This window comes from Octopus sinensis, linkage group LG2, assembly GCF_006345805.1.
Source record: "Octopus sinensis linkage group LG2, ASM634580v1, whole genome shotgun sequence".
Classification (NCBI taxonomy): Eukaryota; Metazoa; Mollusca; class Cephalopoda; order Octopoda; family Octopodidae; genus Octopus; species Octopus sinensis.
In genome coordinates this window covers 45,166,074-45,183,475 of record NC_042998.1, presented here as the reverse complement: position 1 = coordinate 45,183,475, position 17,402 = coordinate 45,166,074, and the positions used below count along the sequence as shown (strand labels likewise).

The window sequence follows — 17,402 nt, the reverse complement described above, 5'->3', positions numbered from 1 at the left end:
AAATGTTACCAGTTCTTTCTTGGGTCATTTGTCTAATGAGGTGAATTAGTGGTATCTTGTAAATATTGATTTCACATTTTGGGACTAGGCCAGCAATTTTGAGGGAAGGAGTAAGTCGATTACATTGACCCCAGTGTTCAACTGGTACTTATTTTATCAACTCCCGAAAGGATGAAAGGCAACATTGACCTTGGTGGAATTTGAACTCAAGAATGTAAGGTCAGATGAAATACTGCTAAGCTTGCTGCCTTAGTATCTTGTAGATACCAACTGAATAGTTAATTCTTGTCTAAAACAAATACAATATTATGATGATATATATATATATATATATATATATATATATATATATATATATATATATTGACTAATATAGGCACAATGAGTTGCTACTATTCATAGGCTGAAACAGCTGTAAGTGATGTTAATAATTTATATTAATGTTTTTTAATAACTACTTGTATTCTTATCTTATATGCATTGAATAATATACTATATGTATGTATGTTATTATGGTTGTCGTTTTGATAAATAAATAAGTCAACATTTTATATCCTAAAGTTGATGAACCAACTAATGTGCTTCTCCATTTTCTTATTTGCAATATATATATGTATGTATGTATGTATGTATGTATGTATGTATGTATGTATGTATGTATGTATGTATGTATGTATGTATGTATGTATGTTTGTTTTGTTAGCAAGCCCTGCTGATTTTAAATTCCTTTATGAGCAACATTTGTAATTGACAATTGCTCTTATACTCCTCATCCACAAAGAAATGTTTATTGCTGTGAGATATGGGATAATCTGTATCACATTTTATTTGCTGTACAGGATATTTTCTCAGGGCTATATATGACAGAAAAATGGTTATTCTAGAAACTAGAAATTCTACAATTTCCTATGTTCTTAGGAAAGAGATCTCATTTAGACTTCAAGATTATAAATGGTAGGTATTCTACCAAATTGCTAATGTACTTTCATTATAAAAGCTTCAATGATGATGCCTTGAAACATGTACTTTAAGTATGTCTATGGATTGCTACTTTTAAACTAATAACTGCTTCTGTTACTAATAAAGAATTTCTGTTTAACCTACCAGTTAAATGTAACAGTGACCTTTCAATTACTGTTTGACTATACCAGCTAGCAGCTGGTGTTCACTTAACATGAGGTGACATGAATATTTGCTGTTGAGGAAACTAATCATCTTTCTCATCATTATCATTTAACATTCGTTTTCCATGCTGGTATGTGTTGGATGGCTTGATTGGAGCTGGTAAGGTCAGGGGCAAGCTCTATTGTCTGTTCTGGCATGGTTTCTATGGCTGGATGTCCTTCCTAACACCACCCATTCCACAGAGTGTCCTGGTTAATTTTTATATGGCACCAGCACCAGTGCTTTTAATGTAGCATCAGTGCAAGTGCTTTTTATGTGGCACCAGCACTGGTATCAATTCTGCTGTGTCAGATAGATCTTCTTGAGTACAACAAAAGTAAAGAAAAAGGTAAAGACCCCCCACTCAGTTATGAAGGATCATGGGATTGCACCTAGAAAGTTACCCTTTGAGGTACAAGTCTGGGCAAGGTTATAGAAGACCAGCAGTCACTCATGCATAACAGGCTCTCCTCTCTATATCACTGATGTTATCCAAGAGAAAGGCAAAGGCCAATGCAGCTTGGCACCAGTGATGTTGCAACTTATTTTTACAGCTGAGTTAACTGGAGCAATGTGAAATAAATTGTCTTCTTCAAGAACACAACACACAGCCTGGTTCAGGAATCAAACTCACTACCTCAAGGTTGTGAGTCTGACTCTCTAACCACTGAGCCATGTGCCTTCACTTGACTACAGCAAAGCACCAGATATCTCAGTCCTATCTAGATCCAACAATTCCACCACCAATGCCTGCTCTTGATATTTTTCCGTGTTTTTAATACCATATAATTTTGTAAGGCTTTATACAGATCACTCAGGAAGTAAAAATGAATTGTAATTCAAAGGGTCAACCATGTTACATTCTATGTCACGCTGAACCCCCCTGAGCACTACTTTAAAGATCTTTGTGGCTGTCAAGTGTTCAGCCCCTTACATATTAATTTCATAAGCAGGCTGTTCTGTTCATTGGATCAACTGAAACTCTTGTCGTTGTAACCAATGGAGTGCCAGTTTTTATACATATTACTTATTAAAACCCTGTTTGCAAGATAACAAAACATACATTAATTATACAGTACAGCTGTTATCTTTGATGGCAAGCTGAACACCTATTTTATAGCTGTTGTCTGGTTGATTGGGATATTGAAAGTTTAGTGTCTTTATTATTGAAACACCTCAAATAGTGATATGAATTGTCACTCCTTCATAAGGTAGGTAAATAGCCTATTGAAAATTGCATTGACTTAGGGGTTATCAGGATCAATATTTTAAGCAGTTTCTCTGTCAAAATTAAGGAATATGACAGTTTTTATTGCCAAATGTTTTTTGACAATTTTTACTATGAAGATTAAGGAATATTATCTATCTATAATTAAAACTTGCCCAAGGAAGTGAATTATATTTTCATTAGTATGTACTTAAAATAGATAATGTTTCTTTGTCACACAGAAATTAATAGGTAACATAATGGCATTACTTTTCTCACTAAAAGATCAAAGTTGGAGCAAGAGGATACACATGGATGGAAAGAGTCACTGAAGAGGTCACAAATGTGTGACAAAAGATTTCCAGATAATGGACATAAGATAAAAAAAGAACAGTAATAAATGAGTGAAGGACGAATATATAGTGCGTGTGTTTATTTGGCAAAAAAAAAAAACATGACCGTCCCAAAATATAACAATAGAAAATAGAATCATTTTCCATAATATAATTCATATCAAAGATAAAGAAAGCCAGATTTGCTTAAATCACAAACAAAGTCTTTAACTAACATTCATTCGAATCGAATATTAATTAAAATATTTATTGTCTTTTTGATAGTAATGAAAACAGATACAAACAGATACCAGACATTATGAATACCAATTTGAGACAAAAAAAGAGACATGCCCACGGATAATACTCAAACCATGTATTCATCACTTGTTGAGTGATATTACAATACTGATCAGCAGTAAATTTATAGTTAATAAAACAAGTGAGAACATGTTTATTCCCAAACTGATCATATACCTTCCAGACAAACAGTAGCTACAATAACCTGTTAATATATCTTAAATCCATCAACACAATGAGAAGCCTTGTCAAAAAGTGTTTGAAAGACAGTAAGTTAGATGTTTATGGATAAGTCCTTTGATATCATCAAATAAAGTTCAATAAAAACAACCAGACCATGTCAACAGGTTATTAATGGAAATCTGCACAAACCTTCTCTACTGTTAAAGCTGTAGTTTGGTTTTTCTTTGTATGAATAAGTGGACTGCGCTTAAGAGATGGCGACTTCTGTAGTTCGGATGAAACTGGAGCCAGTAACGTATTATGATTACAAGCAGCAGTGTTACCAGTTCTTTCAGAGGCCATTTGTCCAGTTAGGTACATCAGTGGTATCTTGTAAATGTTTGTTGAAAACTGATTCTTGGCTGAAACAAACATAAATATCATAATGAAATACACATATATATATATATGCACACATGTGCACACACACACATATGCAAGTAAAGTAAAAATGGAGGAAAAACGCAAGTAGGCTTCATAAGTATATTTACAGGCAATATCTTTATATATAAAAGAAAGGTTGTGTGTCTGTCTACTCCGATTTAGATTCCTAACTACTCCCACATTTTGAGGTGCAGTTTAACCAAAACCGGGTATCTTATAGTCGTGATTCATATCAAGCCCTTCTGGGTATTAGCGCGCATCTACAATGAGTCTACGATTTTAAAAATAATTTACCATCATTTTTTTCCATTTTAATGCATATTTTTTAAATATAAGGGAAGTAACTCTCTAAAAATGTTTACGATGAGTCAACGATTTAAAAAAAAATTTACCATAATTTTTTTTCCATTTTTAATACACTTTTTGCTATTTTTTGGCTATAACTCTCTAAAAATGCTTTATAGTTATTTCCCTTACAAACCCGAGCAACGCCGGGCGATACTGCTAGTAAATAATAAAATAATGAAATCATTGTATACAGTGCTCAGGTGCACCACAGCTTGTCAAAAGTGCATATAAAGTAAATACAGTAATGTACAAATGTCTGGAAAGCGAACAATGTATGAGTCAGATACATGCTTGCGTGTGTATGGAGGGGGGAATATTAGGTGTAGTGTTGGCGAATCTCAGGAAGCATGGAAGTTCTGAAGGATGCAGTGCTCTGACAACTAACAACTGATGCCAGCAGTCCGTTCCATGCTTCAGCAACTCTTAGCATGAAAAAATGTTTCCGAAAGTCATGGGAGCTGTGCTGTTTTCTGACTTTGTAAACATGTCCACAGGTGTTAGACAGGTGGAGTTTGAAAAGGTGCTCAGAGTTTGTCTTGGCACCTGTTTTGAGTGAACAACAACTTATGCCACAATCATGTCTATTATGTAATAAACACCTGTAATGCATTAAATGTTTGGAATAACATGAATTTTTATAGGCTCATGCAGCAAAATCATATTACTCTCACCAGAAGATTCTGACTACACTAAAGCCAACTATCCTGGATGGAAGGTTTGGAATTTAAGTCCTCATTTATCTAAGCACTACTTTGTGAATATCCATACCATGCTTGCTTTAACATTCTCCAACAAGGTGGTTGGACAATATCCATAGTCTTAGTTGGTCATGCTTTGGAATCTAGCCAGAAAATCTAATGATAGCTACTTCTAATAGGATCTCATTGAGATGTCTGAAGACTTTTTTCCTATGACCCTCACCAGGATTAGTAGGTAGAGAAAATAGATGGAATGATGGATGACGTCAGCAGTAGAGTGGCTTAGAGTATTACTACTATTTATCTACAATAATAATATTTTTGTGTTTTTCTCTGTCGCAACATATGAATGAGAAAGGAAGGGGTGATAAATGAATAAGGAAAGAAGGGGTGATGGTAAACTGATAGTGGGAGCATTTCAACTCTGTGTAAGTATATGTGAGTGTAAAAAAGGAGGGATGTGAATGTTTGTGTGTGTGTGTGCGTGTGTGTATGTGTGTGTGTGAGTGTGTGTAACAAGCGATGATCGATGTCACATCTCAAGAGACAACCACTAGATAACATTGGCAAGTGCATCAATTTTGATATACCATCTAGATTTATATATAAAATACTACAATTAGCCATTATTTTAGACGGCACGGGACCAGCTAGTTTTAAAATAAAAGATTCCTAATTTGAATGTTTTCAAACATTATGTATATGTATCAGGGAATAAAACATCAGATGATGCTCATGAGAGTAAATTCTCTCCACAGACGAGATTAATAGTTAAAAAAATTATTCATCTGTTTTATGTCTGTTTTCTTTGTGCTAGGATAGGTTAGATGAATATTACTGAGGCATTCTTTTATAGCTAGATGCTCCTATTGTTGTTAATCCATTACCTGATTCCCCAGTGTAGGTTTCTTATCCCGTATGTCTTCTAAAAGTAAAGAGCCAGCTGATTAGTTGATTTAGGAGATTACAACGTCAACCCTTTGTAGCTCAGTGATTATTTGAAGATGTCTAAGTTTAAACAAATACTTATTTCTTTATTGCCCACAAGGGGCTAAACACACAGGGGACAAACAAGGACAGACAAAGGGATTAAGTCGATTACATCGACCCCAGTGCGTAACTGGTACTTAATTTATCAACCCTGAAAGGATGAATGGCAAAGTCGACCTCGGCGGAATTTGAACTCAGAACGTAACAGCAGACGAAATATCGCTAAGCATTTCGCCCGGCTTGCTAACGTTTCTGCCAGCTCGCCGCCTTTAATAAATGTAAACAAATACTGAGACACATATGCATACATGCATATACATATATATATATGCGTTCATACACATATGTATGTACGTGTGTATGTACACACACACACATGCATGTTCTCATAACAACCCCCAGGCGGCGAGCTGGCAGAAACGTTAGCACGCCGGGCAAAATGCGTAGCCGTATTTCGTCTGCCGTTACGTTCTGAGTTCAAATTCAGCCGAGGTCGACTTTGCCTTTCATCCTTTCGGGGTCGATTAAATAAGTACCAGTTACGGACTGGGGTCGATATAATCGACGTAATCCGTTTCTCTGTCCTTGTTTGTCCTCTCTGTGTTTAGTCCCTTGTGGGTAGTAAAGAAATAGGTATCTATATGCATGAAAAAATGTATGTGCGTGTATCGACCGTGTGATGTACTAAGGAACCTTTCTCGTCACCTCGCTTCGCACGGACGTTACAAATTCCATTCCATTTTATAATAGAATGGAAGGTTTATAATACCTGTGGAGTATCTCCATCTCCCATTATATGCCTCTAAGAATGTTACATACAAGCTAGTCATGAGCATACTGCAGCCCACGGGATTTTGTGAATGGCTGACTTAACGAAAACATTTTGAATTCTTTTAGTAGTGCGATCCACCTGTTGATGATCAGCGTCTCATGTGGCCCGCTTCTTAAAAAAAAAAAGTTGCCCATGCCTCTTATAACCGATCTTATGATTCAAAAGTTAATTTTCAGTGGAGGTAAGCATGCATGAATGGGAGTCAGGTCTTCTACCGTAATACATTCATTTGGTAACAGAGAAATTGAGATAAAATAGCTGAGCAGAGAAATTCAAAGATTATATAGTAACATCTGTGGTAGGTCTTTCAGTATATATTTGGGGGTGGACAGCTTATTCAAAATAACTGTTAATCGAGATGGGAAGAACTGGAAATAATATATATATATATATATATATATATGTACGTGTGTGTGTATATATACACACACACACACATAGTTTTCCAGTTTTTGAGACTCATCCCTACAATAAGTTGTATTAATTCAAGAATTTAGGATGAGCTTACATTTATTATTTTATAAAATGCAGTAAATGGCAGAGAATATAGATATTTCATAATGTACATATGTAGTTTTATTATCACATAAGTAATCGGGAATACTAGACAGTAAATCTACCGGCGAGTGTCGTTATGATGGTACTGGTTAAGGTAGGTAACTCCCAAATATTCCACATACAGAATTTAGCTCCCTTAGGTGTGTGTCTGCTAAGAACTTGAATCATTAATTAGTCGGCGAGCTTGGCAGAATCGTTAGCGCGCTGGACGAAATGCTTATCGGTTCTGAGTTCAAATTCTGCCGAGGTCGACTTTGCCTTTCATTCGTTCGGAGTCAATAAATTAAGTACCAGTGAAACACTGGGGTCGATGTAATCGACTATGCCCCCTCCCCAAATGACTACCCTTGTAGCAAAATTTGAAACCATTAATTACTGGATGTATTAACAGCATTTTAAGTACTAAACTGCACTACAGAATTTTTTAATAGATTTTGACCAACATTGTATATAATAGGTGTAAGTGTTCAGGGATGAAACTAGTCAGGCTTATCCCTTATTTTCTCTTCACAAATATGTTATATATACAAATTATTTACATCGATCTTATTACATACAGTTAGGGGATAAAATCTGTACATATATTTTATAGTGTAGTATAGCAAAAAACAGAACGAAGATCAATTCAGAAACATTCACGGTATTTTATTACTGTAGTGAATTCTCCATTTAAAAGTCTTATACCCACACAACAGTGTCTCGGTTTTGCAGTTTATAATCTGTCACGTGACAGTGAACGTTGGGTAACACGAGAGGTTATAGCCATGTGAAATCAATATAGCAAAGCTGATTCTTGAACGATTGATTATTGTTGCTTAGCCACCAGCTCACCCTTGATTGTGCAGATGTGTGATAAAAACGTTTTGTGACTGTTCTATCTTTTTGATAAGTATAGTGTATGTAAAGCTACATTCGCTGACGTATCTTTTCTTTTGGGGGTGGATAAAGTTTCAGTCAAATACTTGGAGGTGATATACCTATATTTCTATATTCCTATAATGTATTATAGACGTGACTAGAATTATAGTAGAAGTGATGCTAGAAAGATATAACTGCTATTTCTTGCAGGTCAAACAACTGCATAGGGGCTCCGTTGTTGATTCATTTGAAGTTGGTATCTGTTGGTGGTAGAAGGTACCATTAAGGTGGCGAGCTGGCAGAAACGTTAATGTGCCGGGTGAAATGCTTAGCGGTATTTCGTCTGCCGTTACGTTGTGAGTTCAAATTCTACCAAGGTCGACTTTGCCTTTCATCCTTTCAGGGTCGATTAAATAAGTACCAGTTACGCACTGGGGTCAATGTAATCGACTTAATCCGTTTGTCCCTTCTGTGTTTAGCCCCTTGCAGGTAGTAAAGAAATAGGTAGAAGGTACCATAACTGATGGTATATAAGATGCATGAGCATATTAGACACATCAGTGCATATTCAGGAAAAAAGATTTTTAGTGCATAGAATGAAGCATGTTATATAGGCTCAACTGTAAAGGTGGCAAGCTGGCAGAATTGTTAACACACTGCACACAGTGCTTTGTAGCATTTCTTCTGGCTTTACATTCTGAGTTCGAATTCTATCAAGGTTGACTTTGTTTTTTATCTGTTCAGGGTTGATAACATAAGTAGCACAGAGTTAGATGTAATCAATTAGCCTCCCTCCTCCATAGATTTCAGTTCTTGTATCTGAAATGGAAAGAAATATTGGCCCAACTCTTGGGGTATTTTTTTTAGACCTATGTCTGGAAAAGAAAAGTGTATCTTATATGCCATCAAATCTGATCAGATGACTTCAAGAAGATAAGTAGGGAAGCAAAAGTTGGTTAAAGCTTACCGTGTGGTACTGGAAAATGGAAAGCACCACCATGAATAGGACTTCTGTGACCGAGGAAATGACCTTGAATAAGAAAGAATAAAAAAAAGAAAAAGGCTTTAAAATGAAAACTTGCAGCAAATAGAATTTCTTAATATGAAAATGAGATAAACAAATGCCAGTTATTAAAATAATTAAAAATTAAATGCTAAATACATCAAGCACATTATAAATAATTACTGATTTTAATATCTGAATGAAATGTAAATGTTACTTGTTTCATAGTTTATCTGCTTCTAATATGTCAACTTATTTAATGATTTGAAACCTGCCTGTTACATCTTTAGTTGTTTGTAACCTGGGGATCTTGTTTATCTATGCCCTTTTCAGCTTGTTACTTTGGCAGAAGACGTTAATGTAATTAGTGTTTAAGTTTGATGAAGAAAGAAAATGATGGCATTTATATTTTAAATTGCAAAAAATTGACACAACCAAGATGTAATATCTTTTTCAATCATTAAAGCTTGCTTGTATGTAAAATAAAAATTTTATACATATATATGTATATTTTCTGTTAAAAAGTACAGTGAAATATATATTTATATTTGCATTTGTATGTATACATACATGGATGCTTATATGCATACATATGCATGTATACATATAGTCATATGTACATACAAGCATATATATATATATACATATATATATATATATATATATATATATATAATATATATATATATATATATATATATATATATATATATATTGGGCAATCCCAGAAATAATGTGGTTTTTTCGATTGCATGAACTAAAGGTCAGAGGGGGATAGGATAAACTACTTGCATCAACTTGCTATAAAAGCAGGTAGTAATTTTATCTTGTCTTTATTCTTAGTGCAAATTTTGAAGTGTGCAGTTAAATTTTAACAGTTATTCTTTCAAAGCTATAATGGAAGTGACAAAGGAGCATATTTGGCATATTTTGCTTTATGAGTTCAATAAAGGCAGCAACGCAACAGAAAGTGCAAGGAATATTAAGCAGTATATGGAGATTGAACAATAAGCATAAGCCAGTGTCAATGGTGGTTCCAGAAATTCCAAGCTGGAAACTACAGCCTAGAAGACAAGCCTCATCCTGGAAGATCTGTTGAGTTCAAAAGGGACATCCTGCAAACCTTGGTGGAACAAAATCCCATCATAACTGTTGAGAAGCTAGCAGAGAAGCTTGGATTTGGTCATTCAACCAGTTAATAAAAGTCAGTGCTGGGAGAAAAAATGACCATCTTAAGTTTCAAGCTGAAAAGTGTTCTTTCATCAGGATAATGCTTAGCCACATACTGTGAGGATGACATTCCAAAGGCTGGAGCAGTTTGAGTGGGAAATGCTACTCCACCCACCAAATTTGCTGGACATTGCCCCATCCGATTATCATTTATTCTACAGTCTTCAAAATCATTTGGACTGAAAAAATATGAATTCTGTCATGGACAAGTGAATTTTGGAAGTGGGGCCTTGCAAGTCTACCAGATAGATGGAAGAGCTTTGTAGAAAATGCATTAGATTAAAAAAGAACTTTGTTTATCTTAACTTTGAAAACAAAAATGTATAAAAAACCACATTATTTATGGGATGACCCTATATATATATAATTAATTTTAAAAAACCCAGAAAAACAGGGAAAAAGAAAAAGAAACAAACAAACATGAGGATATATGTATCTATAATAAGTTATTATACATTGCTTAGTCAGAAAGAATGGTTATGTCAATCAAGACATGTGAGATTGATGTGATTTATATTCACATTGAAAATATGTTAGCCATCAAATACAGGAAAAACAGGATTGGGGAGGAAATTCCAGAGATATGATGTTTTGAATACGAAGGATTAACTATCATGGCTCATTTTAAGCTTGTGCAGTGAGTCGTAGTAGGGGCAAGGAAAAGAGAAGAAATGTGTAGGCTATGATACTTACTACTTTGGAGGAGCAGTGGATATTATAGCAGTGATATAACAGGGAGAGCAAGAAGATGGCATGTCTGTGGGACAGAAACTGAAGCCAGTAACATTCTCCAATGATGTGCTGCAGAGTTATCAGCTTTTTTTAGGCCATTTGTCTAGCTAGACATTCCAGTAGTGTATTGGAGAATGGATCTTTGTCAGTCAATTAACTGAGCTAGAATTTGAATGGGATCGAGAATGTTTCTTCCATGGCCTCAAGACAGCCCCAGAACCTGTCATATGCATTCTTCACTATGTCCCCAGGAAGATTTTCAAATACCTCTTTGATCTTGACCATCAGTTTGACTTTGATGTTGCAGATAGAGCAGTTGGTGTCTTTCTCAACTTGACTCACACATAGTAATCCCATGGGATTAGTATCAGGAGAATAAGGAGGCCAGAAATTGAAGTTGGTGGAAGTCATAGAAATTCTCTGACAACCACTTCTGACTCTTTCCAGATGTTTAGCAAGGGACCAAATCTGCTGCCACATATATAGCTTTCTTTCAGGATTTGACCATAGTCTTAAGGATGAAAGGTGACAGATATCATTTTCACTGGAGACACACCCAAAGACCATCATAGTTTTGTTGTTTACTTTGAGTAAACTGTTATTATCCATAATTAGCCATAATTTAGTTGATATTTTTTGATTTTTAAAAAAATACTTTTATTTTTGGATGGCATATTGTTTTTTCTTTTCCTTTTATGCAAACTATCAAATTTAACTTGAACATCTATTAAAGTTGATAAAGATAATGATTTGAAAAAAAAAATTATTGTTTTCATCTTAAAGCTTATTAAACCACTATTTTTTTCATATGTATTTTAAGAAGTTTTATCAGCATGCAGTTTAAAATTTTAATGTGAGTAAAGAGTTTTACTTCTGCTATAGACTGCATCTTTGATCCAAAGCTATATATATATATATATATATATATAATTTAAAAATAAGATAAAATTTTTATAAGAATTTATCAAGTGGTTAACGTGAAAAACCTCATAAGGGAATAGTTTATTAATTATTCCCTTTAAATTTATTTATTTATATTAAGGGCATAACTATACATAAATTCTTCATGCTATTATGGTAGTTTTGACTTTAAGACTCCCTCCTAGCGTGAGGCATTTATGTATAGTAATGCCCTTAATATATATATATATATATATATATATATGAATGTATAAATAAATGGAAGCTTTTTGAAGAAAAAGAAGAAAAGAAAAACAAGATTCATCTGTACTTTTACCTGAGGGAGATGGTGGTGGGGACAGTGATGTGTCTTCTTTTTTTCGTTCACTGATTCCCGAGTATGCCGAGGAAATGAAATAAATGTCACTCTGAAAGAGACAAATAAATAAACAGAATTCTTGTCATAAGTGTATGTGTGTGTGTGTATGTGTGTGTGTGTATGTGCATATATATACACCCATACACACACACGAGTAAGCAAATAAATGCAAAACAAGGTGGAAAAAATAGTACTCGAATACCGAGGGTAGAGTAATATGCTTTTTTAGTAAAGCTTCAAAAACATTACAAAAACTGTTACTCAGAGTTTCATAATTGTCCAACGAACAGGAATGTGGAACTCTGAGTTACAGTTTTTGTGATGTTTTTGTAGCTTTAATATAAAAGTATATATATATATATATATATATATATATATATCACAATCAAGGAACGGCCATAATAGGCCATTCACCCACTAGAAATAACAGCCAAAGCTTCAACCGCAAAATAACATTAATTCCGCAAACCAGGAGAAAATTAAAAAAACGTTTACCCTGTAATTTCTTATATGATGCACCGTTTCATCTACTGTTTAATGGTAAACTAACCTGATTAAATTAAATCAAGCCAATCTTCCATAGGCCCTTAGATTCGTCAGTAAGAAATAGCCAGATCGGAACAGATATTTTCACGAGGCACTTCTGTCCCTGCCTTGGCAATATCTGACCTAAAATTTTCAAATCATCGCACTCGCGCCAAATTTATCGGCAGCAAATAAATATAAGCCGCCGATTCCATTACGGAATCAACCAGAAAATTCATAATTAATCAATATAGGGTGGCAAAAAAATTTTGTAGAATTTTTTTTTGTCACCAGCGGCCTAGTGGGAAAAAATTAAATAGTCATAGACCATTTATAAGTTCAACATCACAATCAAGGAACGGCCATAATAGGCCATTGGCTTAATTTGAGATCATGTGTTGAAACTTAAACTGCATTACAGCAGTGTCATAACAGTCACTTAGAACAAACTACTTTGCTTTATTTTGTGATTCTACTTTATAGTGTAAAATATCAAAATCTTTCATAACACATCTATGACCCGGTCGTTGCCTGCTCTACTCTCACTGGAATAGTGTGTCAGTGATATAGCTAAAAGAATAAAACAAAAAATACTGTGCTATATATGTGTTTTATATTATTATTACCTCTCTTTATATATAGGTTTTATGACCCAATCATGATTTTTACACTGCAATAATCTTTATTTTACTAGGTTTATTTTACACTTGTTTTATGTTGCTATCATCACAGTGTAATTGTTGTACTGAGATAGTTTGCTGTAAAAGATTAGGAAATAAATATTCTGTCTACTGCACAGAAGGCTCTCTGGAAGTAAGTGATAGCTTATTTTATAACTAACAGTTAAGAAGTATATTCTGAAAACTGAAAACATAGTATATAAAATATGAACAAGATGGAAAAAATCAAGGAAGCTATTAGCATTGTTAATAACAAAGGAATTTGCTCTCTGAGTGAAGGGTAGATTATGCGATGCTTATATATGAAATGTATTGTATGGTAGCAAAACATATTCTCTAAGTGTGAATAATGTATGAAGGCTAGAGAGAAGTATTGGATTGGCCAAAAAGTTGGTCTGGTTTTTCTCAACACTAAACCTCAAGCACTCTAATAAGTAGCTACGTACAGTGTGTTTCTTCTGCATGTGCACTCATTAGATACTTGACACTTTGACTAAGTTTAACATGAACTTGCGATGAGAGAGGCTGTATTCTGTGTGTTTGGGATCACACCAAAAATGGAGAACCAAAATGAACATTATCAACACCTCATGCTTTTTTTATTTCTAAAAGGCAAGAAAACAGCAGAAACCTGCAGAAAGATATGTGCAATGTATGGAGAAGATGTTGTCATGGAATATGTGTCAAAAGTGTTTTTTTAAATTTCGATCAGGAAATTTTGCAGTTCAAGATGCACTTTGCTCTGGTTGGCCAACTGAAACCAACAGTGACAAAACTGAAGGAGCTAGTCTGGTTATATCAGCAGGCTTGATGTTTGGGTTCCACATGAATTGATTGGGGCTAACCTTGCTCAAAGGATTTCCATCTGTGATTCATTGTAGAAATGTGAAGAAATTATCCTTTTTTTTAAGGGAATGGTGAGAGGGAATGAAAAAAATGAATCGTTTGTAACAATGTGAAGTGCTGATGGTCAAGGAGGAAACTCTGCTAATCCCCACAAACAACCTCTAAAGTAGAACTTCATCCAAAGAAGGTTGTTTTCAATTCAGTGGGATTGGAAGGGTGGGTGTTGTCTTTTCCACAGAGAGGGCTATGAAATAGGATATCACAACAATGCTAGATTGTACACTTCTTTGTAGATGAAGCTGAAATTACTGAGGTTTGGTTAGGAAAATTTGCTGCATCCTCCATATTTGTCTGACTTTGTGCCTTCAGATTTCCATCTGTTCTGATCTTTTCAAAATTCATTGAAAAGACAGACCTTCAACTCTGAAGAGGATGTAAAAGTTCACCCAGAAGAGATTTTTTCACCAGTAAACATAGGGAATAATGGAAGATACATTTCAGAAGATACTGGAATGAAACAATGATTATATCATTGATTGAATAAATTGCTTAGTGTTTAAAACTTGTGTCTTATTTTTGCTTAAAAAACTCAAAAGCAGATCCTTTTGGACAAACTAATATTCACAGCCGGATGTGTAATTTTAATGGACTTGAATGACGGAGCACATGTACTAAGAGAACAACTGGGCATAAGAGTAATCAGATATAATAATATATGTAGAGGAAAAGACTGCATTGGTATATAGATGTGATGCATATGAAGGATGGTAGTTGGGTGAAATAGTGCAAACTTGTATTTCTTTTTAAGTACTCTCTTTACTCTTTTACTCTTACTTGTTTCAGTCATTTGACTGTGGCCATGCTGGAGCATCGCCTTGAGTCGAGCAAATCGACCCCAGGACTTATTCTTTGTAAGCCTAGAACTTATTCTGTCAGTCTCTTTTGCCGAACCGCTAAGTTACGGGGACCTAAACACACCAGCATTGGTTTTCAAGCAATGTTGGGGGGACAAACACAGACACACAAATATATACACACACATACATATATACATATACATATATACAATGGGCTTCTTTCAGTTTCCGACTACCAAATCCACTCACAAGGCTTTGGTCGGCCTGAGGCTATAGTAGAAGACACTTGCCGAAGGTGCCATGCAGTGGGACTGAACCCGGATTCAGTTGGTTGGTGAGCAAGCTACTTACCACACAGCCACTCCTACGCCTATATAGTAGCTTTCATTATTGAAATCGATGGAACTTACTGAAGAGGAAGGGCAAGGGAAAAAATGTTGAGTGGTGGGATGATGTGTTTATGGTCGATCTCGTGATATTGAATTTCATGAAGGAGGTGAAGAGTGGCTGCAATAAGTGGTGGTGATGTCATGTGCTTAACAAGACTTGCCCAGCAAATTCAAGCATGGAAAACATTGATTTAAGATAATCTTACTGGTGTGTGTGTGCGTGTGTGTGCGTGCATGTGTGTGTGTGTATGGATATACACACATTATTATTGTTGTTATTATTATTATTATTATTATTATTATTGCTATTATTATTATTAAGGTGGCAAGCTGGCAGAATCGTTAGCATTCTGGACGAAATGCTTAGCGGTGTTTTGCTTGTTGCTAAGTTCTGAGTTCAAATTCTGCGAAGGTTTATTTTGCCTTGCATCCTTCGGGGTCAATAAATTAAGTATATAATCGACTCATCCCCACCTCCCCCAAGCTGCCCTTGTGGAAAAAATTTGAAATAATAATAATAATAATAATAATAATAATAATTATTGTTAAGGTGGTGAGCTGGCAGAATTGTTAGCATGATTGACGAAATGCATAGCAGTATTTTGCCTGTTGCTACATTTTGAGTTCAAATTCTACTGAGGTCGACTTTACCTTTCATCCCTTTGGGGCTGATAAATTAAGTACCAGATGCATACTGGTGTCAATCTAATAGACTGGCCCCTCTCCTCAAAATTTCAGGCCTTGTGCTTGTGCTTATGTTATTATTATTATTAAGGCTGCAAGCTGCCAGAATCATTAGTATGCTGGATGAATGCTTAACGTATTTTGCCTGTCATTACGTTCAAGTTTTGCTGAGGTTGATATTTCATCCAGCATACTAATGATTCTGCCTGTTCATCGCCTTAATAATAATTTGGGGGTTGATAAGTTAAGTACCAGTGAAACACTGGTACCATGTGGTTGGTAAGTAATCTTCTTTACCACATAGTCATGCCTGTACCTATATACTTAGACCCATGCAATAATTTACTGTGGTGTACCATGCACCTGTTCAGGCAATGTTGATTTGCTAAAGGGAGCGAGCTAATGTATGGCACATACATTTGATTACTATAAACGAATCCTTTGTGCAGGTTGTTCAACAAAAACTGAACACTCATATGTTGTCTTTGACAGGAGAGTCCATCATAGAATGGTACCAAATGTTCTACTTACTTTCGATGCAACAAGCATGAGGTCAGGCATTGACATGGTATGTACTAAGTTGCCATTGATAATGAGACGAATTTCAATAGATTCTTGGGTGAAAGCCATTACGTAAGGAAAGGCACAAACTGGAAGGAAAGCAAGAAAAAGAAAAAAAAAAATTTACAACACAAAATTACGATATTACGAAATAAGTGAAATCATAATAATTAGGAGTAAAATTTCTGTGTACACTCTGTACATTATTTGAATTAGAATCTATATATTTATGTTAATTAAACACACACACACGTGCGCACACACACATACACACACATGCATGCATACACGCACATACGCATGCAGGCACTCGTACGCGCATATATATATTAGCAGGAATACTATAAGAGTTACTCAGAGGCTTAGAGTCACATTCCATAGCATTTTTCAAACATTTCAATAAGTGTTTGGCCTTCTGAATAATGCCTTTCATATACTCAACTATGGTAAATTTAGATGTCGAGTTTTCTTTTCCCCATTTGTAAAACCACCAAATGTACACACACACACATATACACGTACACACATACACATATGCACATACACATGCACATTCAACAGATTCATGTATATTTATAATTGATCTTACCAACTGTTTGAGGTTCTGAGTTCCACTGAAAATACATATCTTGAACAGTTTCTTCACGGAGTTTTTGAAAATGACTGATATCTATGGAAAAAAAAAACAACACATAACATAGAAAAAGAAAATCGGAAATATAT

The 17,402-nt window shown here is 34.9% G+C and overlaps 1 protein-coding gene and 1 long non-coding RNA gene across 6 annotated transcripts in view; one reads left to right on the top strand and one right to left on the bottom strand.

Moving 5' to 3' along the window:
* The window catches only part of LOC115228412 (GTPase-activating Rap/Ran-GAP domain-like protein 3), a 1,278,929-nt gene that overhangs the window by 30,296 nt on the left and 1,231,231 nt on the right, over positions 1-17,402 (bottom strand). For all 5 annotated transcript variants that reach the window (XR_005003648.1, XM_036512798.1, XM_036512804.1 and 2 more), the window contains 5 exons: positions 17,269-17,349; positions 16,650-16,768; positions 12,096-12,186; positions 8,861-8,923; positions 3,376-3,587 (listed from right to left, as the gene is read on the bottom strand). Coding sequence is in view for 4 of the 5 variants with exons in the window: in XM_036512798.1 (XP_036368691.1) it covers positions 3,376-3,587; positions 8,861-8,923; positions 12,096-12,186; positions 16,650-16,768; positions 17,269-17,349 (566 nt within the window). In the remaining variant the exon portion in view is untranslated. The remainder of the gene's footprint in view (positions 1-3,375; positions 3,588-8,860; positions 8,924-12,095; positions 12,187-16,649; positions 16,769-17,268; positions 17,350-17,402) is intronic.
* Positions 7,058-8,939, top strand: LOC118767750. Its single transcript, XR_005003660.1, has 2 exons — positions 7,058-7,341; positions 8,663-8,939. It is a non-coding gene; the product is annotated as an uncharacterized LOC118767750 (long non-coding RNA).